General features: G+C 26.9%; 4 protein-coding genes across 4 annotated transcripts; 3 read left to right on the top strand and 1 right to left on the bottom strand.

The window, feature by feature from the left end:
• Nucleotides 1–131: 131 nt before the first annotated feature.
• LOC145741880 (myosin light chain 3, skeletal muscle isoform-like) lies at nucleotides 132–1,154 on the top strand. Its single transcript, XM_082559555.1, has 5 exons — nucleotides 132–170; nucleotides 241–384; nucleotides 575–748; nucleotides 950–1,027; nucleotides 1,099–1,154. The coding sequence occupies exons 1-5, from the start codon at nucleotides 164–166 to the stop codon at nucleotides 1,137–1,139; spliced, it is 444 nt and encodes a 147-aa protein (XP_082415681.1). The 5' UTR covers nucleotides 132–163; the 3' UTR covers nucleotides 1,140–1,154.
• A 695-nt stretch (nucleotides 1,155–1,849) lies between these two features.
• LOC145741284 (myosin light chain 3, skeletal muscle isoform-like) lies at nucleotides 1,850–3,393 on the bottom strand. Its single transcript, XM_082558847.1, has 6 exons — nucleotides 3,330–3,393; nucleotides 3,161–3,188; nucleotides 2,891–3,034; nucleotides 2,463–2,636; nucleotides 2,046–2,123; nucleotides 1,850–1,890 (listed from the first exon to the last, which is right to left on the bottom strand). Exons 1-6 carry the CDS (start codon nucleotides 3,330–3,332, stop codon nucleotides 1,850–1,852), a joined length of 468 nt encoding a protein of 155 aa, XP_082414973.1. The 5' UTR covers nucleotides 3,333–3,393.
• Nucleotides 3,394–5,562: 2,169 nt separating this feature from the next.
• Nucleotides 5,563–13,826, top strand: LOC145744036 (integrin beta-1-A-like). Its single transcript, XM_082562130.1, has 18 exons — nucleotides 5,563–5,628; nucleotides 5,789–5,874; nucleotides 6,073–6,190; nucleotides 6,509–6,598; nucleotides 6,815–7,043; nucleotides 7,394–7,574; nucleotides 8,003–8,164; nucleotides 8,324–8,419; nucleotides 8,551–8,655; nucleotides 8,833–8,946; nucleotides 9,092–9,251; nucleotides 9,384–9,564; nucleotides 9,895–9,980; nucleotides 10,762–10,955; nucleotides 11,285–11,425; nucleotides 12,245–12,371; nucleotides 12,553–12,719; nucleotides 13,035–13,826. Exons 1-18 carry the CDS (start codon nucleotides 5,577–5,579, stop codon nucleotides 13,104–13,106), a joined length of 2,361 nt encoding a protein of 786 aa, XP_082418256.1. The 5' UTR covers nucleotides 5,563–5,576; the 3' UTR covers nucleotides 13,107–13,826.
• An 802-nt stretch (nucleotides 13,827–14,628) lies between these two features.
• On the top strand, nucleotides 14,629–22,646 carry LOC145743619 (abl interactor 2-like). Its single transcript, XM_082561623.1, has 14 exons — nucleotides 14,629–14,825; nucleotides 15,077–15,244; nucleotides 15,731–15,840; nucleotides 16,254–16,403; nucleotides 16,690–16,790; nucleotides 17,272–17,361; nucleotides 17,722–17,757; nucleotides 18,314–18,541; nucleotides 19,236–19,410; nucleotides 20,023–20,069; nucleotides 20,401–20,514; nucleotides 20,855–20,992; nucleotides 21,544–21,729; nucleotides 22,137–22,646. The coding sequence occupies exons 1-13, from the start codon at nucleotides 14,709–14,711 to the stop codon at nucleotides 21,708–21,710; spliced, it is 1,641 nt and encodes a 546-aa protein (XP_082417749.1). The 5' UTR covers nucleotides 14,629–14,708; the 3' UTR covers nucleotides 21,711–21,729; nucleotides 22,137–22,646.
• The last annotated feature ends 506 nt before the right edge of the window (nucleotides 22,647–23,152 follow it).

Genomic DNA, 23,152 nt, shown 5'->3' with positions numbered 1-23,152 from the left:
ATCTATCTACTACTTTATCTCTACCTTTGTCTTAAATTCAAAATGGTGAGTACAAGTTTAGTTTAAAGTTTTCTAAAGATTTATAAAACTTTGCTGTGAAGTTTTACTATCTTTAAATTCAAAAAATATATTTGTTTTGCAGGCAGAAATTAGCGAACAAGTTATGGAAGGTAAATATTGCTTTAAAATAAGAAGTACCAGTTAACATTTTAACAAAAACTAAACAATTTTATTGTTTAGATATCAAGGATGCTTTCGAAATCTTCAGCAAAACTACCGAACTTCAAATTGGTTTAGATCAAGTCGGTCAAGTTCTTCGAGCTTTAAACCTTAACCCAACGAACGAAGAAGTACTTACTGCTTTAGGAAAACCATCAAAAGAAGGTACACTATTAAAACAAAAATTTTACCGTTTAACAAGGCTTAATTTGTATTTATATATCTGAAAGATTATTTTAAATTGCCCAGTAAACCCTGCCAAACATACAATGTTCTATTAAAAATTGGTGTTTAATTTTAAAGTTATAGCTAAATGTAAAACATTTTGGTGATTTGTGTTAAACTTTTATTTTAGATCTTGCCGCTAAAAAACTTAAAATGGAAGAATTTCTTCCAGTTTACTCAGCTATAGTTAAGGATTCGGTTGCTGGAACATTCGACGATTTGGTTGAAGGTTTGAGAGTGTTTGACAAAGAGGGAAACAATACTGTTATGGGAGCTGAGATTAGACACGTGTTGAGAACTCTTGGTAAGTATTATGTGGTTCTAACTTTAAATCATTTTTCATTGTATTTAATTTTAATTTAACTATTCACAATGTTATTTTGGCGAGACATAGATTTTATATCTGCAACAGATTTAAAAAATCTAGTTTTTAAAGTTTGTATTTTAAATATGTATGTATTTTAGCTGTAACTATTCTTTTAAATTAAATTAATGATGTTTATAGGCGAAAAATTGAACCCAGCTGACATTAACGAAGTTATGAATGGCAAAGAAGACCTAAATGGATTGATCAACATCGAAAGTAAGATATCAATTATTAGTTTTTTTTAAATTATTGTTAATCTTTAAACTAACAATTTTGATTTCTTTTAGGTTTTTGCCGATATATTTTGGGTGAAAAAGTCGAGGAATAAAAAAGAAATTCACCTTCTTAAGCTTCAAACGACAATAAATTCAACCTTATTTATTTTTTGTTCGCTATTGTCTTGATAATACAATAAATTATTTCTCACAAACTCTCGTGTTTATTTTATAGTTTATTGTGCATTAGAAATTTAAATATAGATATTTTAAAAACATTTATTTTCGATAAATGGTAAACTACTTTAGCAATCCTCTGCAGCTGCTTTAGCCTCATTATTTTAGGTGATAACAGCAGTTAAAGTCATTTAGAAATAAAAATCTCATCTTTAAATAAAAACATCTATTAACATTTATATAAGTTGATGTGTTTAATCTCAACTTTTTTATATTTTATAATATTACTTTTGGCATGTTTTAAATCATTAAATTGATTTTGTCATTTTTTCCCGTCGCATTGTTGTAATATTAATTGTATATAGTATTTATTATTTACTTTTATCAATGCGCGAAAAACCAAAATAATAAAAAAATATATATATATATTTTTTTTCGATTAAGACGCTTTAAACAGTATAAATATGCTGCTGAGAATAAAAATAAACAGCTAATTGGTTATTGAGCATTTCTAATTATTATTGTCTAAACTAAAGAACACATAATAAACAGAACTTAAGCAAAGTAAAATTTTTATTCACAATAATCAAAAGCAATAAATTAAATCAAATTATTTTCCAGTAATCTGTCGCAAATGTTTGTTTGTTTATGTTTCAGTTTTCTCTCCAAGAAGATATTTGCAGAAAGCTAAACAAAAAATCAACCGTTACTTTAAACAATAAACTAAAGTCAGGTTTAAGTTTAAAAAAAATAGGTTACTATGTTTTAATTGGTACCCTGATGTTTATATTATAGTATTTGTATTAAATTAAATACTAAATTTATATAATTTAAATATTTACTATCAATCTTAATGATTCCATTTAAATCTTCAGAGCCATTCATTACTTCATTGATTTCAGGAATTGTCAATTTTTCTCCTAAAGTATAAAACAATGAAAAAAATGTATTAAAAAAACTTTTATCAGTTAGCAATAGGCAGCAATTTGATATACAATTTAATTTAAAAATTATTTTTGCAAAAAAAAAAGATGTTTTTATAGCTATAAGTGTTTATAGTTGATGTATTTAAAACGTATAAAAACGATTTTAAAAATATTTTTAAGGAATCTTAAAACTTGTTAGATTTTGTGCAGTTTAAAATTTGATTTCACAGGCTATTAACTTTACTACTTTGCTAAGTTGACATTTACTATGAATTACATGTAGACATTTGTACATTAAATCTTTAACATATAATTAAAAAGTGTAAATCTTACCAAGAGTTCTCAACACGTGTCTAATCTCAGCTCCCATAACAGTATTGTTTCCTTCTTTGTCGAAAACCCTCAAACCTTCAACCAAATCGTCATATGTTCCCACAACCGAATCTTTCATGATTTTGGAGTAGATTTCCAAAAACTCTTCAAGTTTGGCAGTCTTTGAAGCCATTTCTATTAAAAAATCATTAAATTGTGCAACTAAAGTGTATTTTTACATAAAACAGTTGCAGGCAGATAAAGACTTTTTAAGTACTTTTAGAAATTTTAAGGTGTTGAGTTCACTTAGTATTTTAGAATATAAATTTAAATATTTAAATTAATGTTTAAATGCCAAATGCTTAACATATTATCTTACATATGCTAAAGTTGAAAATTTACATTTAGTTTTATTTAAATTACGCAGTTACATTTATTTGTTTATCTACCTTCTTTCGATGGATCTCCAAGTGCTGTAGTAATTTCTTGGTTTGTTGGATTGCAATCCAAAGCCCTCAATAACCCTCCAATATCGGAATATGCGACTTGAATGTCGGGGGTTGAACTAAAGACTTCGAATGCCTCTTTGATGTCTAAAAAAGTTGTTTAGTGATGCTGTTAACCTTACATGTCATTGATTAAAAAATTAAATTTATTGTAGGCACTTAAACACTTTAAATATTTTAAATGCAGTAAAATATTTAAAAAATATAACATACCTTCCATTTGCTCATCAGTAAATGCGGCCTGAAATAAAAATAAAACATTTAGAGTAAGATTTTATGAATTTAAAAAGTAGCTGCATTTATTTACTGTAGTTATGCATAAACCTACTTAACTTACGTACTTTTAAAATAATATAAAAACTACTCTTAGTGAAGTTCTTACCATTTTAGTAGTTGAGATTTTCTTTTTTTAGTAAGCTGAAAGAAGATAAGATGAGATGATTTCAATACTTGTGATGCTTAACAATAAAAAATTACGAGTTTATATAGTTTTTTGATATCGTGACGTCATTGACAGATACCTAATTACGTGACGTAATCTGTCGGATATGGAGACGGTTTGGCGGATCAACATTTCTGTTAAAATCGTCGCCTGTCAACAAATTGAACTTTTGCCATCAAGAACAAAACGAAATAGAACTGACAAAAAACAATTAGGGTTTAGTTTCTTGGAGTATTCTAATTGTTTATTTATCCTTGATCAAAGGTAGTCTACGCTTTGAAGTAATGTATATTGAAAAGTAAAATTTGGGGAGATTTATATTGAAAAGTAAAATTTGGGGAGATTTATATTGAAAAGTAAAATTTGGGGATTGTACATAACTAGATAACTGTGTTGCATTATTTTAATTATTCCTATCCTTAGAAATAAATTTAATCTGTTTTGACCCTATAGGTTTATTTATAATCTTACTTGCAAAATATTGGAAGTATTTCTTAAGCAAAACTGTTTAATTTATTTTTGTTGTCAGAAATCAGCGAAAAGTTTGTTTTGATTTTATATTTTACCAATATGTATTTTCTTTGCATTTGTTGTATTTATATATTTTTGACTTTAAATCCGCGCGTTTGCAAAATTTTCTTAAACACAAAAAAAATTTAAAAATAAGTTATATTTAAGTAAAAAAATATATAATTAAGTGTAAGTAAGATAAGGCTTTTTTGTTACCTATGTGATCATGTGACTACGCTTGATTTACAACAAAATGTTTTTTTTGTTTTTTTTTTGGTTTTTCGCACATTGATAAAAGTAAATAATAAATACGATATACAATTAATATGACAACAATGCGACGGGAAAAAATGACAAAATCAATTTAATGATTTAAAACTTGCCAAAAGTATTAATGTTTACATAAAGCTTTTAAGTATGGTATGGCATGGTCAAGTATGTTATGGCATGGTTGACTACCTTAGCTCTATTTTTAAGTTAGATTTAAATTATAAAATTTGTTTTGTCGCAAGTTGATATGTAGGGATAGACTTTTAAAGTTAATATTGTTGTAAGCTTATAACAACTTTTGCAAGTTGCAGGTCGGTAATTTTACCAAAAAGAAATGCACAACAAAATGTATTAGTTTAAGGTGATAAGATTTTTTCATATGTTTTATAAAAGGAAGAATGGTATGCCATCAAAATGTATTAGTTATCTGCAAACACGTTGCCTAAAGCCAAACGCTGTGGCGTTGTTAACAAGGAGATTGAACCCAACCCTTCAGAAAATCACACCACCGAAACTATTTATCAGATTTTTAACTTCGCTTAAGTGTTTATCCTCAATATAAAAATATTACTAAGTCCTTAAAGCATTTTTAAAATTTTGTACACCATGCATCTTTTACATATAATGTAAAACAGCGCAAAATTTAATATTTAAAGGTAAAACCGCAATAAATACCGATGACCAAAATTGGATTCATCTTATTTAATCTTCGGTTATTCATGCATGACGTCATAGGAGAAAGTTTTTTATTTACTTAAAGCGGAGGGAGCTACATACTCTGGCTACGCCTGTCTGGTCCAGAAGTGTGAAGATTTGTATTTGTTTCACAACCTCACAATTTTTTAAAGAAAAATAAGTTTTTAAAGTTCAACTTTACTTTTTTGATTGATTTTAATATTAAATTGGTGGATGTTTAGGTTGGAAGAAATTTGAAAGTTTAACAGGGCCGATATTTGTAAAATAACCGTTTAAAAAACAAACTAACAGACTAAAAAATGACAGTGTGACATACAAACTGACTCAAAAAAAAATTTTAAAACGAAATTAAAACTTGTGTGTTTTTGCTGTTTATTACATTAGACCATAGGTCTACTACTAGCGTGTATAGTCAGATAGTTTAACAATTATACAATTAACACAACACAGCATTGTTTCAATTATTTATTTTCAATTGTAAGCGTATAACTGTTCTTTGTTTGTGTATGTAAGATCATTTATCAAGGAGTTTGTTATGTCTTTTTGTAATTAATGCTATAATGATTTACGTTAAGATAAAGTTGTAAAGGAAGTAATGTAAAGCTTAATATTTCCTTTATTGAAGTGTCAAGCTTACACTTTTAGATTGAATTAAAACTAAAAAACAACATATAATGCATATTTTTTTTTTAGATTTTAATTAATTTAAAAATGAAAACCAGAATTTTAATTTTTTGTGTCTTTTTTATTAATTTTACTTATGGTGAGTATACTGTATTAGTTAAACTTTATAAACAGTAATTTTAACTTTTTATATATATATATATAACATTTTTTAATTTGTACAAGTTAATCTATATTAATATTGCTGAAATATTTATATTTATTTTATTTTGTTATTTATTTGTATTTTTAAATTTTAGGAGCTGTAAATGTATGTACTGAAAGTAAAGCTAAGTCTTGTGGGGAATGTATTGGTATTCCAGGTTGTGCTTGGTGCGAAGATCCGGTATTTATAAGTTCATATATTTTTAATTAAAAAAAAAAGTAGTTTTATAATCAGGTCAAAAAATGAAATGTAAAAAAAAAGCTTTTATTTTAACAATACAATATGCAGTTGTGATTGATCTAAAAAAATTTTCAATGCATTTTTAAACTTGTTGCTGACCCTTTTTTGTTTAACATTGAAATAAAAACATTTTTTTAGACCTATGCCAACAACCCAAACGTGGTGATATCAAGATGTGATTTAGAAGAAGTTTTATCATCTGATGGATGTAGTTCAGATGGGATTATTAACCCAAGATCTAACTTAACTGATATCGGTAATTTTTTTTGGAGGATTTTATAAACTTTAGTGGCAGTAATTTTGAACCATTTTTAAACTTAACAATTATAATTATTTTACACACATTTTAGTAATTTGTAATTATTTTTACACACATTTTTAGTAATTTGATTTGTAATTTTTTTATGATTTCATTTTAAAACTTTAGTGCAGATCCTATTTAAACAAAATCTTAACTTCACATAATTTTGTATGGGTATTTTTAAATTTTTTTGTATTAGAATTTAAATTTTTTAGTGCTAGTTGATTTTAGCTCCGTTAAAAACTAAAAATTTTAATTTTGTGTTTTTTTTAGAGAATCGTGCTCACTCTAATGTTGGTGAATCTGATGTGGGTAAAGCAACGCAAATTCGACCCCAAATTTTAGAAGCTAAAGTCAGACCCGGTATATAAATAATAAAATACCTAGACAAAATATTTTTTTTTTTAAATAATTATTATTTGAGTATTTTCAACCTTTGTATTTCTATTTCAAGCAAGTTGAAGTAAATATCAAGAATGTCATATATTTTTTTAAAAATGCCTTATATTTTTTATAAAGTTTTAACTTATTCAAAAAGTTATCTAAAACCATTAATTTTGCTTATTTTCCTTTTTACAGGGGACCCAATAAATATACAACTTTCATACAGACAAGCTGAAGATTATCCAGTGGATTTATATTATCTTCTCGATTTATCAAAATCAATGCAAAATGATTTAGAGTCCCTGCGTAAATTGGGCCAACAGTTGGGAACGAGCATGCAGGAAATCACGAGGGATTTCAGGCTTGGTTTTGGTTCTTTTATCGACAAAACTGTGATGCCGTACATCTCAACTGTGCCATCAAAGTACTTAATTATTTGATTTAGTGATTCTGTTAAATAATGTTTTATATTTTAATGCATATTAAACTTTGTAACTGTCAGAAGACAAAGAATAATTCAAATATGATAGGGTTTAAAAAAGTTTTTTTTAAATAATATTTATTTATTTAAATTTATATAGTGAGTATTCTTTTGTATATTTTTTCACCTTGAACTAACAATAACTGTTTTCATAATCAAATTTTGTACATATTAAAAGTGATTCTACAAAATTATTTTATGCTCATGATTTAATTTCAGTGCTCAACTAAAAAAATTAGGGCTTAACAAAAATTTTTTGACTAATTTTAATCTGTACAAATTAATTTTCACAGAATTAAGAATCCATGCACAGATGCAGAGCCTTGTGTTCCAACATATAGTTTCCATAACGACCTACCTTTAACTTCAGTAATTGAAAAATTTGTGTCATCTGTCAACAACGTAACGCACTCCTCCAATTTGGACAATCCTGAGGGAGGGTTGGATGCCATGATGCAAGCCATTGTGTGTAAAGTAAGTAAATGTCTTATATTGATTTAAATCAATTGGTTAAACTGGTTGTGTTTTATGTGAATGGGTTATAGAAGCAAACAATTTTATTGATTACATACAAATATTAATTAATGTATGTTAATGTTATCTTATTACCTTTATTATTTTTTGTAAATTTATATTATAGCTTTGTTTAAAACGTATTTGGTTTATAAAGTTTATATTTGTGAGATTGAATAACCTAAATTAGATATCTGTTGCTTCTTTAGTTCTAACAAAAATAAATTTTCTATAAAAATAATAAAAAAAAATTAAACAAAAACAGATATAGTTAAAAGTTGCGTCCATATTTCGATTATTAAAAATTCTAATCGTTAAGCGGCTATTAACCAGTTTATATCAATTACAGAGAATTTTTTTAATTTGTTTTTAAAAAATTTTTTTTTTAGAACCAAATAAACTGGAGAGACGATGCTACCCACTTGCTTGTATTTTCCACTGATGCCGGGTTCCACTATGCAGGGGATGGAAAATTAGGTGGAATAGTTATTCCCAATGATGGGAAATGTTATTTAAACTCTCTGGGTCACTACACCAAAGCTGATGAAATGGTTTGTAAAAAATTAGAATTTTAAAAGTATAATATATACAAATTATTTTTTTATTTTGTAGTTTAATTTAAATATATTTTTTTAATTTTTTTTTACTTTTTAAAACTTAGCTTGCTAAGAACACATTTTTTACATATAAGTTACTTTGTATTTTTTAAGGATTACCCATCAATTGGTCATTTGGTTAAGAAAATAACTGAATACCACATCCAACCTATCTTTGCTGTTACTGAGAATGTGATTACTACCTATGAGGTAATGACATCTTTTATTGTGTTGTGTATGTGCAATTTCAATAAAAAAAAGTTTAAAAGCTTTATTAACTTTCTTGTAGAAATAATTTAAATGGAATTTAAAAAAAAATATTTATGTTTTTTTATTCATAGAACCTTCAAAAAATGATTCCAAAATCAGTTGTAGGCAAGCTGCAGGGGGATTCATCAAATATTATCGACCTTATTCAAAAAGCTTACAATGATCTTAAAGGCCAGGTAACAACTAGAAAAATTATATCAAGTTTTTCATTTAATAAAATTTAGCATAAAAAATTTCAAAATCCATTTTTTTTTTCTTAAAACAAAACTATTTTAAATTTAAAATTTTTAAATAATATAGCTTGCTATTTAAAAATTGCAAAAACAACCCTTTATTATTTAAACTATTTTTAGGTAATTTTGGAAGTAGATGCACCAGAAGATGTGATAATATCTCACAAACTCTCACACTGCTTGCATGAAACTAAGGAAGGTTTACAATGTGATGGAGTTAAACTTGGTGATGTGGTAAGAAGGATTTAAATTAACAATCAAAAAATTCAACAAAAAAGCATTTTTATGCAATTATTTTACAATTTAAATTTAGATTTTTTAATCAACTTTTATCCAAACTTTTTTAGAAACACACTTAAAACAAACTTAACTTCTGTAGGTCAATTTCACGTTGAGTGTTTCAACTGAAACTTGTATTTCCAAACCAGTCAACATAACCATATCTCCATATGGATACAAGGAGATTGTAACTATCATGGTTTATCCTGAATGTGATTGTGAGTGTGAAGCTACTACTCCTCTTGCAACCAATTGCTCAGGTTAATCATTGTGTGATAAATCTTTTTGACATGTTTTTTGACTATGTAAACATCAGAAAATAAGAGTTTTTTCCTGATGAAAAATTATCATTTTTTATAAAAAATATATCATAACAATTTTCTCGTTTTCAGGACATGGAAATTATGAATGTGGAGCTTGCGTTTGCGAGTCAGGTTTCTCAGGACTTGATTGTTCTTGTGACCAACAAGATTCAAGCGGTGTAGAGTCTTATTTGAAGAACTGTACAGATGTCGATACAGGAGTTGTGTGTAGCGATAGAGGGGAATGCCAATGTGGACAATGCTTATGCCAGTGAGTATTTTTAAGTCAAATTATTCTTGATGAAAGAAGACTGATTTAACAGTCTTATCATGAAAACTCGTTTTGTTATCATGCTTAAGTCTTGAAATGCCTTTGCCGATTTTAAATATTATTGACTATCGATTTGTGTCTCACTTAAAAAAAACTATGGCATGAATGGAGTAAAAATTATTAAACTTAGGTACTTTATGGTAATGCTTAGCCATTTTATATTTAAAAAAATCAGAGTATTTTTTGTTAAAACTAAACTTTTTAAATTTTTTTTTAAAAAAGTTTGTTAAAATTTTTTAAATTTTTGCACTTAATTTATTTTTTAATTAGACAATATCCAGATCGTAAAATAGATGGAAAATATTGTGAATGTGATAACACAACTTGTGACCGAGTATTAGGAAAAATATGCAACAGTAAGTTGAACTTATGTTAAATTTTATAAATTTAAATTAACTTTATTTTACTTTGTTTTTTTTACAGTTATAATTTATATATTTGGTGTTATTTTTAAGGTGATATATTTAACACCTTTTTAAATAATTTATTTCCTGTCTTGATTTAAAGTGAAAAATTGTCACTTAACATTGTAAACATTTTTTTGTCTTTGAAGTTTTTAACTAAAAAAATATCCAACTGTTATGACCTAGTTCTTAAGGTTTTAATTATAATTCGTAAAAAATTGTTTGTCCAATTTATTTTAATTCTCTCATATAGAATTTTTTTTTTGTTTTTACATATAAATTTATCCTCGATGTGGGAAAGTCGATTGTGCAACTTAAACATAGAGTAACATCAGTTACTCCGACCCAGTCTCGAGTTGCCTGTGGCCGTTTTTAGGATGTTATATAAATAATAATTGCCTGATAATTATGCTGCTGATTAAGTGCTGACTCAGCAGGAGGTCGTACTATTTATAGCGCCTTACTGAAGGGCGCTACGGCATAAGATCAGTGGGGATTGAACCCACGACCTTATGTGTGGTATAGCAAGTGTTCTTACCACTACACCATGCTGTCGGAATAAACCTTTTATACTAATCTTTTAAAGTTAATTTTATTTATGTAGATTTTAAAAGCAAAACAATTAAATCTAAGATTTTAAGCTTTAATTTTATTACAAAATGAACATTTTTTTAGTTTTTTTTTTTAATTTTCAAAATTTTCAATTTTTTACAACTATTTCTACCTAAAACAGACTTAGGTACTTGTGATTGTGGATCGTGTATCTGTGATGCTGGTTGGAAGGGAAATGCATGCGAATGTGCATTAGATAAATCAGATTGTTATGACACGAGTGAAAATGCTTTGGATCCTCTTAAACCTTGTAATGGAAATGGGGTTTGTGAATGTGGAATTTGTAATTGTAGCACAACTCAAGGGGGGACTAAGGTATTTAAAGTTTTTTTTTTGTTTACTAATTTTTAACAAGAGAAGGTTAGTTTTTAGATAATATTTTTTACTCGATTTCAGTTTTTTATTTTTTGATTTAATATTATAATTAAAATTTTAAAATTTAATATGAAACTGTAATTTTAAAATAATTTATTGAAATTACTAAACTATTTTTTATTACTTTGTTATATTAAGTAATATATTTTATATTTTTTAAAAAAGGACACCGTTACCAGAAAATATAACATGTTTAACATTTAGCTTAATGTGTATTTTTAAGAAACAATTGTAAAAAATAATATTTTAAAGATCTTAATTTATTTTAGTATCGTGGTCAATTCTGTCAAACCAAACCCAGTGTGGATTGTGATCAACATAGAGATTGTATTCAATGTATTGCTTATGGAACAGGGGAATACAATGCAACTGAATGCGAGAACAAATGCCAGAAATACAATGTTACTATTGTAAGTTTCAGTTGATTTTTTAATCATATCAAACTTAGTTTTGGTAAATTTATAGGATCATATATGTTGTCCGGTTCTACACAAAACATAATTACACTATGGCACTCCTAAATTCTCTCCTCGTGATTGTGGTGCAAGAGAATTATCACCTTTGGATTACGATTCTTTCCTATAGTAAACGGCATGTTGTTTTGTCTAGAGCCGGACAACATACGTGACCTAAATTATAAAATAAGGTTATTATGGACATCTTTACTTGAAAAAATTGATTCCTAATTTTGTCATGAATCTAAGGAAGGCGTTTCTATTTATTCATGACAAACATTTAAAACTGAAAACATTTTCAAAAATTTAGTAATATGCATTTAAAATTAATAATAACCTAATGACCTGCAGCGTGGTGTAGTGGTAAGAACACTTGCTACACCACACAAGAGGTCGTGGGTTCAATCCCCACCGATCTCATGCTGTAGTGCACTTGAATAAGGCGCTATAAACGGTACACTCCTGCTGAGGCAGCACTTAATCAGCAGTATAATTATTGGGCAATTATAATCTATAATATCCCAAACTGCCACAGGCAACTCGAGACTGGGTCGGAGTAACTGATGTTACTCTATGTTTAAGTCGCGCATTCGACTTTCCCACATCAAGGATAAAGATATATACAAAAAAAAATGGCAACTTAAAATATGGTCTGAGAAAATTGTTTTTAAAGATTAGGCTTTAAAGTTAGCCTTTTTTTAGATTAATACTCTAACTTCATATGTAATACAAATGAAATTATAATTAACAAACATTGTTTTAATGTATATGTAGTTGGGGGAAGAAGGAACCTCTTATACACAAGAATGTAGGTTCACTGATCTGACAGATGATTGTGTTTTTACCGTATATTTCCAAGAAAAGGAAGAAAATATTTTAGTAGATGTTGAGTCAGACAAAGGTAAAAAAAATTGCCGTTTGGATATTCAGATTAATTATAAAATTATTTAAAATTTTTTTTTTTTATTTCAAAACATATACTTTAAAATTTTATTTTTATTTACGTTCTTATTTATTTTTTTACAAAATTCCTTTTTTTTAGTTTTTTTTATGTTTTTTTTACTAATGTTATCTTTTTACAGTTTGTAAGATATATACCAACCCAATGTACATAGTAATTGGCATCATAGCAGCTATAGTTGGAATAGGAATTGCTATTTTACTTATCTGGAAATTATTGACTTCGATAAAAGATGCGAGAGAATTTAAAAACTTCCAAAAAGAATCACAAAATCCGAAATGGCAAGGGGTATGTTGAGTTTTTTTGTATCAAAGTTGAATTGTTTTGATGAAATAGTCTGTAGTATAAAAGATATATAAATATATTTAAATTATATATTAATCTTTATTAAAGATTGCAAATGGTCTTTTAATAAAATTAAAAAATAAATAAATACTATTTAATTTTTTTAACTTGCGGTTTTAATATCGTGTCAGTGGAAGTTTAATTTATAACCTTACATCTTGAAAACGAATTTTAGCCATTTTTAATACTTTCTTATACAACCTACAACAATTAATATAATAAAATTAAAAAAGTAACCAAATTATCTTTTATTTTTAGGGAGAAAATCCAATTTTCAAGAAAGCTACTTCTACATTCCGTAACCCAATGTATACTGGAGGTAAACCGTAAAGAAATTAAATTTAATTGCTCTTAAAAAAAGGAAAAAGGTAGTGAATATAAAAGATTTTAAAACTTTTTTACAATTGCAATGGTGCTATATTATGTTTGCCAAATTATTTTCAATAAAAAGTTAAAACCTTTCTCATGTGAAGTAGGTACAAATTGTTACTAACTTTTTAACAAGTGTATATATCACAACAATTCATTTTAAAGCAGTTTTATATGTATCACAAAACAATTAGTTTTACAAATTCCACAAACACAATACTATTCTGCGCTAATTCATATATACCATACTGCCCATTTATGAACATTTGTAAAGTATTTTAATGTTTTTAAATCAATTCTTTTTATAGTTTGATACCTACTATTCGAATGGCGCTTTTTTAATTCTATTTTATTTAATTTTTACTTTTGCAATTAACTTGACATAAATATTTTTAATGCAAAACATTCTCGCATTAAAGTTAAGTACAAAGTTTTAAATGTAATGCAATAATGGTACACCTTTTTCAATAAAATAATTTTAAACTGTTTTTTTATTAATTTACAGCATTTTTTGTAAATATAAATCTTTTTTTATCTTTACTATTATGGTACAATTTTTAAATTTTTATATCCACTTTTAATTTGTTGCAAATATTAAGGTACTGGTGCTATTATTTTAGAAATAAATTATCCAGTGTTTAGCCTTTAAATAGTTCTACTGAGCAACTTTATTATTGTAATGTAATTGTTTTTATCGTTATGTTTGCCCATATACTCCACTAATAAATAATAATAAAAAAACTTTTAAAATTGTGGTTTCAATTATATTCAGTTTTAAAATGAACTTTAAAGATTAAAAAATAATTAATCCTATAGAAAAAAGGGTACACACACATGCTAATTTTACTTTTAAAAAATAAACCAATATATTTTACAGCCTTTATTAAACATAAATGTGTTTCTACAAAGCTTTTGTAATAAATCTAGTTCGATTACGAGTTAAAAAGTTATTAATATTTTTAACCTGTATATAAAATCTTCAAAAACCTAAAGTAAAATTAAACGACACAAACAATCCAAGTATATTTAATTCTTTATTTATTTTTTTTTTAAATTATTTTATACTTGCTTAAACTCTTTAAAGATTTTCAAAATTAATTTGTTTAATACGTATTATTTTTTTATGCTTATGCATAGGTTGACTTATATTCCGTTATTGGTATACTATAAAAAGTTTAGGTTGGGCAGCGCAAATGTTTTTGGTAACTTGAAAATAATTTAAATTGAGATAATTTGAGTTATTATTTATTAGTTATCGTTATAGTTTAATTTTCTTGGTTTTATTACCTAAGTTTTTAATTTTACAAAGTTTAACATGGACAATCACTTCTATAAATTTGTATTTTTTCAAAGACAATCGGACAATTAGTTAAAAAATTAAAACAATAATTTGTCTGTTTATTGACAATAACAATCTGACAATCAGACAATATAATGTTGATAATTTTTTTCGTTGTTACAACTTATTTTTTGTTTTAGTTTTACAGGTGTAATGATCAATTTTGCAATTGTTTAACTTAACATAAAAATTTAATTCTTTAAAGAAAAACAAAAATATTCAAAATGTCGGAACTTCAAGTTTTGTTAACAGAAGAGATACCTGCTGGTAGAAGTGCCTTAATGGAGAGTCACAATAACTTACAAAAAGTGGCATCATATTGTGCACAGAAATATGTTGATGTATATAAATTTTTGTTAATTAATATTATTTCATAAAATTATATTTTTTTATTCACAATGTTCAAAAAAATAAGTAAAAAAAATGTTGGTTTAAAATTATGTTTTTAATATATATTTTAATAAAATTTCATTAACATCATTTTTTGGTATTTTTTTAAATAAAAACTTGGTTTAAATTAATTAAATGATAAAAGTTTTAAAAAAAATTTACATTTATTATTATTTTATTACTTCATTTTACCTGATTTCAGGAACCTAATAAAAAAACTGCATTGGAGGATACTAAAAATTTTACAACCCAGTCTTTAGCTTCTGTAGCTTACCAAATTAACACACTAGCAAGTAACATGCTTCATATGCTTGATATTCAAGCCACACAACTTGCAAACATGGACTCCTCTATTAATAACATTTCACAGGTAAAAAACACAAAAAAATAATTTTTTGATTTTTGAAAATAAAAAGTGATGTTTTGTTTACATTTTTAATACTTTTAATTGTAAAATTCGTAGTTTAACCCTTATTTGCAGTTTTTTTAAATTGATGGTCTGTAAATTAAGTAATATCCATTTTTAATTAACATAATTAGGCTATACCATAATTACTAAAGCCATTTAAAAACAATGATAATAAAATACCTAATAATTTATCAATTTTATTCTGCTATCATATTTTAATAAAATAAATTAGTGTTTCCTTATTATGATTATATGTAATTATTTTTTTGTTGTTGTTGAAATTATAATTAAGTTTAAATAATAAACAGTGATTTGCATGCTGTTAAATTTCTACTTTCATTTTGTTATATAGGAAGGTAAACATAGGGTAACAAATTTATTTACTTAATCAACATAAAATAAATTTAACGAGTTTGCAATTTTTTATTTGTATTTTTTGATATCTAGGATGTAGATATTCACAAGGAAAAGGTGGCAAGAAGAGAAATAGGACTCTTAACTACAAATAAAGTGGTCACTAGAACCCATCAAATTGTGGCACCTACCAACCCGGACAGGTGGTTTAGAAATTTTATTTTAAATTTTTTTTTTACTATCCTGGAAAAATCTTGATATTTGAGGAACCAGTTATTGATATTAGTGATTTTTTTATAAATAGTTGATTACCTGTTTTTTGGCTGCATTTTAAGTCTTAATATGGCGACAACATTAAACTAATATTCAATAATAAGTTATCTATGCACCTCAAACAGCAGTTTTTATTTTGAAGTTTTTTTTTTTATTTTGAAGTCTAATAAATTCCACATATTTTGTCAACTAAGCTTTTCATATATATATAAATTTCTAATTGTTGCCTTTAGTTTACAGAAATTACTGTTAATCACTTTGCCCTAATCAACAGTTAAAAATTAACATTATTTTCCTTTCATATAATAAATCTTGTGTGAACAATAAATCACTTTTTTTACAGGCCAACCAAATATGTTCGCAAACCAATTGACTTTGGTGAGTTGGATGACATTGGACATGGAGTTAAATTAAGCCAACAACCAAATGCTGGAACAGCTAGAAGACCGTCTGCAATCAGTAACAAAAAATCCCCAAATTCATCGGTTGATGGGTGTGTGCTTTTTAAGTAAATTATATCACTCATAAACATATTAAGGCATTATTAAAAAAAACTTATAACAATTTACTGGTAATATAGTTTAAAAATGATACTAGCAAGTAGCATTAATTTAAGACTTTTTTATTATTCTAAATTTAAAATTTAAGAATAACTTTTGCTCTAAAGTGAGAGAATTTTAAAAATAACTTTTGCCCTTCTGAATATAGTAGCACTTAAAATATTAAAAAAATGCTTTATGTTTAGCTTATTATTTAACTGCATATAACATTTACTCTAGGATATCGAAGAGAGATAGTATAAAGAGTAATCTGAGTGTTGGAGGGTACGGAACATTAAGAGCAGTGAAGGCACCAACTGTGCCTCAAGATTATGGTCAAGGTAAGTTAAACAGAAAATTAATTTTTTTTTTAATCAAGATTTAAACAACAATTTTTAGCCAGTATTTTTTTATGTTAATTATCGTAATTATTTAGTAACGATATTATATTTTAAAAGATTTACATTTTTTGATTGTTTTAAATACTAACAATAAGTTTTAAACATATCAGAAATAACAAATTGACTTAACCGTTCATAGAATGTAGCTTTAGTTTAATGCTGTTTTTATTTTTTGGTGTGGTGTTAACAAATATGACACAAAAAAGGCCTGAAAAGGCTTTTATTTACAAACTAACCCAAGCATATTCGCTAGTTTACACTGTATACTGTTATTCTTGCTAAAATCGCAAAGTCTAACATACATGTAGTAAACATTAAAAGAATTTGGCAAAAAAAACTAAAATTTTTAACAGTAGAATAGTGTAAACAAGCAATAATTGCATTTTTTTGTTGTTTTTGTTTTATTGCAATGACGATCCAGGGCGAAAATTGCCAAATTTACATCGCCAAAGAACTAACTCTAACAGTAGTTCAGGAAGCAGAAATTCAAGTACCGGTTACATACCATCAGGTAAGAAAAACAGAGCTTACTAAAGGTGGTGTGGTTTATATATTTAAATATATAGACTATACAAAAGAGTATGGTGTTATTGTATATATATCAAATGCCTAGGGTATAAGATTAATAGGTTTTTGGCATTATGCATATATTATGGTGTTAAACTGTCTAAATAAAACAAATAGTTTTGTTTTTTTGGTGCTGTTTTTTTAGTCTGTAGAAAAATAGTGGCATTAGAACTAAATGCATGAATGTTGTTTTACTAAAGATTGAAACTAAAATTATGTTTGTAAGACAAATTATAAATACCCACTACTTAGAAAACTAAAATATTTCTATCAAAATATATCATATATAATATTTACACATTAGATAGTATTCGCTTTAATAGTGGTACTGGATTTTTTGGTAAGTTTTCAAGCTTTCAAATTATTGTCATCACATCAATTGCAAATTTTGAGATTTTATTTTTATTCAGCATACCATTTTTTAAAGCAAGATTTTAATTTGGGTTTATTTTAATGCCAGACTTTGTATTATTTTGTCAATTTTTAATTTTAAAACCATCGTGATAATTTTACTAACATACAACATAAAATAATAACAAAAACATAGATTTTAGATTAAGATTTGTTTTAAATCCCATTTAGATTTGCAATCAATTTAGACTAAACTTAGTTATATCATTTTAAAAGCGTTTTTTAGATTAATTTTTCATTCGATTTAGCATTTCCTAACCTAAATTTACAAATTAATATTACATGTAGCAAAGTTGAAAAAGTCATGTGTTTTTAAACGCATTGATCATTGTATGCTAAATTACTACCATTTGTGTTGTACTAATATCATTGTTTGTCCATTTACTCATTTGGAATGTTTTTTTTTTAAACAAGTGTTATTACTAATTTAATGTAGCTAACATTGATTCATTTGTTGTCATTAACTAACTGTCATGCATGGGTAGGTGGACCCCCCTCACAAGGCATGGCACCCCCTGGAAATATGCCCCTGCCCCCAAATGTTGCGGGTAATATCCCTGCCCACCCTGGAATGGGTAGTAATATGCCTCCACCCCCTGTGATTGGGGGTCATATGCCTCCACCCCCTGCGGTTGGTAGCAATATGCCCCCTCCACCATCTATGGGTAATATACCTGTGCCCGCAATGTTGGGTAACCCACCACCCCCGCCAGGTAAAAATTGAAAATTATTTTTTTGGAAAAAAGGAAAATAAATTTTAGAAAATTTAAAAATTATTATTTTTTTTTATTAATTTTTAATATTTTTATGTTACAAATACCTTTTAAGCATTATTGTTGTATAAAATGTATATAAATATATACTAAATTTTCTCAAAATTTAAGTGAAATTTAATCTATATGTTTAATGTGGTTGTGTATGAAAAAATCAAATGCATGTTGTAAAAATCTATTAAAAAGTAGTTTAATAGAGGTGTTGTCATCATACTAACATTTAAAACATTACTTTCATGGAGTTGTATAGAATGTAGAATGTCATGGTTATGTCAAAATTAAGCCAAGTTTATTAATGTTGCTAACCTTTACAACAGTTCCCTTTTTGTTGAATTTTGGAAAAACTTTTACTTTTTTAAATGAATCCACAAAATTGACTGTCTTTGATTTTTCTTGCTCATACTTTACGATCCTCTTTAATTCTCACTTATAATGTTTAGCCCTTTTTCTTTTGTCTCAAACTGTCTCGTGCTACTTTTGTACATTATGGTTTCTAATTTACTTTTTTAAGGATGTAAAGTACAAGTGATCCAAATTTTATAACCTTTTATTTTTACCATAAAAAATCTTCTTATTTAAAAAATTTAACAACACAAGCTTTTTTGTGATTTGAAAAATATTTTTACCCCTATAGGAAATATTCCCCCTCCACCCCAAATGATGAACACCCCTGGTGGGATGCCCCCACCTCCCTCGATGCAGGCAATGTCCCCGAATGAAGTCCCACCCCCGCCCCCCTTATCTGTGTCCTCAACATCACCCGAATCTAGTGGGGGTTACAGCACCCCGCATATTGGCTATAATGGAAGGTGAGAAATTTATTTTATTTCTGTTACAAGTTTTTATGTGAATGTAAAACAATTTATATATAATGGAGTTTAGTGGATGAGATATATATATATATCCAACTTGGCCTACAAAATGAATAATAATGCAGTTAGTTACTATTGCATTATTGCAGTTGTGGGCAAATATTAGTTGTTAGTTGTGACCATATTACAACACTTCAAATGCTGACATAGGGTAGCCTATCGACTGGTTTTTATAATTTAGTAGATGTGTAAAAGTGAAAATTTCAAACGGCAATTCAAAAGGTCTAAATTTTGTTTTTAAATAAAAACTAAATGATGAGTCAGCCTATTGTAATCACATGACATCATAGAATTTAGTTTCCTGGTGTATTAGATTGTTTAACTAAAGCTACTGTGGAATTTAGTATGTCTATATTTGTTAATTTATAAACCTATTTCATTACTTACTGAATTTTTTTTTAATTTTAGTAAATTTTTTCACAAAATTTAGCAACACCATTGCTTTTTTTTCGAACCACGTATTTGCCTTAAACTTTTTTTCCAAGTCTCCAAAAGGTTAATTGTCGCTAGTTTGCAAACCCATTTGTAAAGTTATTATTTCTTTTTTAGAGCACCATCTTTGGGTGGTTCTGCTGAAAACTATGCTGCAACTTCAGGTAAAAATTTGCATGTTTAATACTAAGGTTTAAGTTAACAATGTTTAAGTTGTACTAAAAAAAACAGTTCCGTGTGTAAGACTATGTAAAGTCCATTTTGTAATATAAATGGTGTATTATTTTTTTAACCAGTTTTTGTTGTTTGTTTTTTATGTTTTATGTCAATGCATGTGTGTTCACCCATTTTCTTAATCCCCATTTCATTTAAAACAAACCCCATTTTAATCTACTTTTTACAAATTTAAATTCAATATTTTTATACAATTTTTCCTTTTTTTTCTCAAATTTTTTGCCTTTTAAAATTTGTATCCACAAATTTACCCTACTTCAGTCATGGACTTACCCTTACCCCCACCAATGGACTACATGGGGTCAAGTCAACCCCCTCCCCCCTTCCAACCATATACGGGACATCCGACAACATGTTTCTCTTCAGGAATAACTGGTAGGTTTAAAAAAATTACACGAAATTTTGAAAAAGATAAAACTTGAAATTTCAGATTCCCCTTTATGTTAAATTCTTTTTTTTTTGGTGTTGTAATGGTGTTATTATTTTTATGTTTTTGTTGTTGTTTTAAGGTATTTTTATGTTCATGTTCATATGTAATTTTAATGTTAATTTTAAATTAAAATTTGGTAAAAAAAAAGATCTTAATTTATAAAATGATCTTAATTTATTAATAGTTAATTACTTAAATTAATACTATTTTTTACACAATTTTTTAAGTAATTTTTTTTACCCCAAAATCAGAAAGATTTACGTAAATTTATTTTACCAACCACAGATAATGATGGAATTCCCGCACACCCCAATATGGGAGGAGGTGACATTCTTCCTCCTCCTCCTTCTATGATGTCACAAGGTCTGGATGATAGCTTCTCTGTTGACCCAAGTTGGGCTCCGAAAAATTATCTGGAAAGAAGTGAAAAAAAAGTTTTTTAATTGTGTAATTTAACTGGCAAAATAAGCTCCCCTAGTGTTGCAATTACACCTTACTTGAGTGTAGAATTGTTCTTTTAACAATAGGAAAAATTATTTATAAAAAAACAACCTTAAAGTCATATATTAGCAATATTTTTATCTTTAAAAATTAATAGAGTTAGTGTCACTGAATACAAAAATGATTTTAACTTTAAATAATTTCATCTACTTTTTAATTTATACAAAATTAAATTAAATAAAAAAAAGAAAAGTGAAGCCCTGTTTGTGATGACGTAGAAAGTACTAGCTTGTATACATTTACTACGCTACTTAGTACTTTCTACGTCACACAAAAAATATGGTAACTTGTTTTTTTATGTTAATCATTTTCCAGTATTTTTGAAAAATAAATTTTAAGTACCACAGACATTTTTTAAAGGTTCTAAGCCATTTTGTGATTCATTGTCAACTAAACTAACGTGCTATATACATCACTTACAAGATTGCAAAACTCTGTAATATGACACTTTAAATTTTTTGTCTGATGTTTAGTGGTTGTTATATATGATTATTCTGCCGAAAACGAGGACGAATTAAATCTTCGAGAAGAGCAGATTGTGTATGTGGTTAAGATGAATGACGATGGTTGGTATGAAGGAGTATTGGATGGTAGAACCGGTTTGTTTCCAGGGAATTATGCCGAAACAGTCAGTGCTTGATTTTTCTTGGCTCGCTGAGGTAATACTAAATAAACTGGATTTTACTTATTTCTAAATTTTATTTGTTTAAATTTATATTTAATTTTATGTTTGCTATTTTATAGCCCCGAAAGATGGTTTCAACTTTAACATTTTTAATCTCTTGCCTAGATTTAAAATTAAATGATTTTTAAACTATTTTTTAATTTTTTTATCTTGGCAATTTTCTAACCCAACCATCTTATGTTAATAGCTAAATGAAAGTTTAAATTATATTTTGTGAGGTTTATATTTTGGTTTTGGTTAAGTTAATGCTAAAGCCTTACATTTAAGGTTCCAAAGATGCTTTTAGCTAGAACCAAACCCAGGACTTTTTACAACAAAAAAAATTTGTCTTTTTTTTTATTTTAACTTTTTTTTTAAATTGAAATTTTTGTTTTTTCTTAGGATAATCTTAGCTTGTCAAACAAAATTTGATGACGTATACAACGTTGCACAACAAAAGATGATGACGTCACAAAAATAGTTGGTGTTTTTTGTCTGTGTGTTATAAATCGAATGCACGCCAAATATTTTTATATACCCACTCCCAAAAAAACAATTGTTTAATATTTTTTAAACCATGTCAATTATACCTACGCCACACTATATCTTTCTGTGTATATAATTTTAATTAACCTAAATAAAATGTTCACATTTTAATGGTTTGTATATTTTTTCACCAAAAACGGTTTGAATCTATTTCTACTTGCCAGTTATCGCAGTTGATAATCTCTGTAAATGTAAAAAATACACTTTCTAATTTATAGTTAATTCGAGAGAAAATCATATTTTCTGTTTTTAAATACTTAATTGTTTTAATAAATATTACATTGTAACATTATGTTTAATTGATTATAACTGATGTTACAGAATTTAATACGGGTGCATATGCCGTTATAGTCATATAGGTTTCAATGCTTTCACCATATATATAAATATATATATCAAACATCACTAGTTTTGTGCTAAATTTTGTTTGAAAAAATGTCAGGATTTTTAGAGCGAAGCAATTCTACTGAAGTAAATGGTAATCTTGAAATAAATTCAAGTTCGGATGCTGGCATAAATTTAGAATCGATTAGTTTTAATGTTGGTATTATATTGGCATTGGTTGCGTTTTACTTTATATTAACATTTTGTTGGTGGGAATATAAAAAAGCAAAAAATACAGAAGCTTTTTTAAACCGGCATAGGCTCTGGTTTTGTATACGTTTAAGGATTTTAAGCCTTATAACCTGCTTGGTCTTGCTTTTTTACGAAATGGTTAGCTGCATTGAGTACGCTAAACCAGTTGCCGGGAAAACAATTCTGTTTTGTAACATAACCTATACAGTTCGACTTGTTTTGCTTGGTGCAGCTACGTTGCTTATACGGTTTTCCTTTTGGTTAAAGCAGAAATGCACTTACACTAATCCAATGCT

This window comes from Corella eumyota, chromosome 2 (genome assembly GCF_963082875.1).
Source record: "Corella eumyota chromosome 2, kaCorEumy4.1, whole genome shotgun sequence".
NCBI classification, from domain to species: Eukaryota; Metazoa; Chordata; class Ascidiacea; order Phlebobranchia; family Corellidae; genus Corella; species Corella eumyota.
This window is presented reverse-complemented; position numbering and strand designations above follow the sequence as displayed.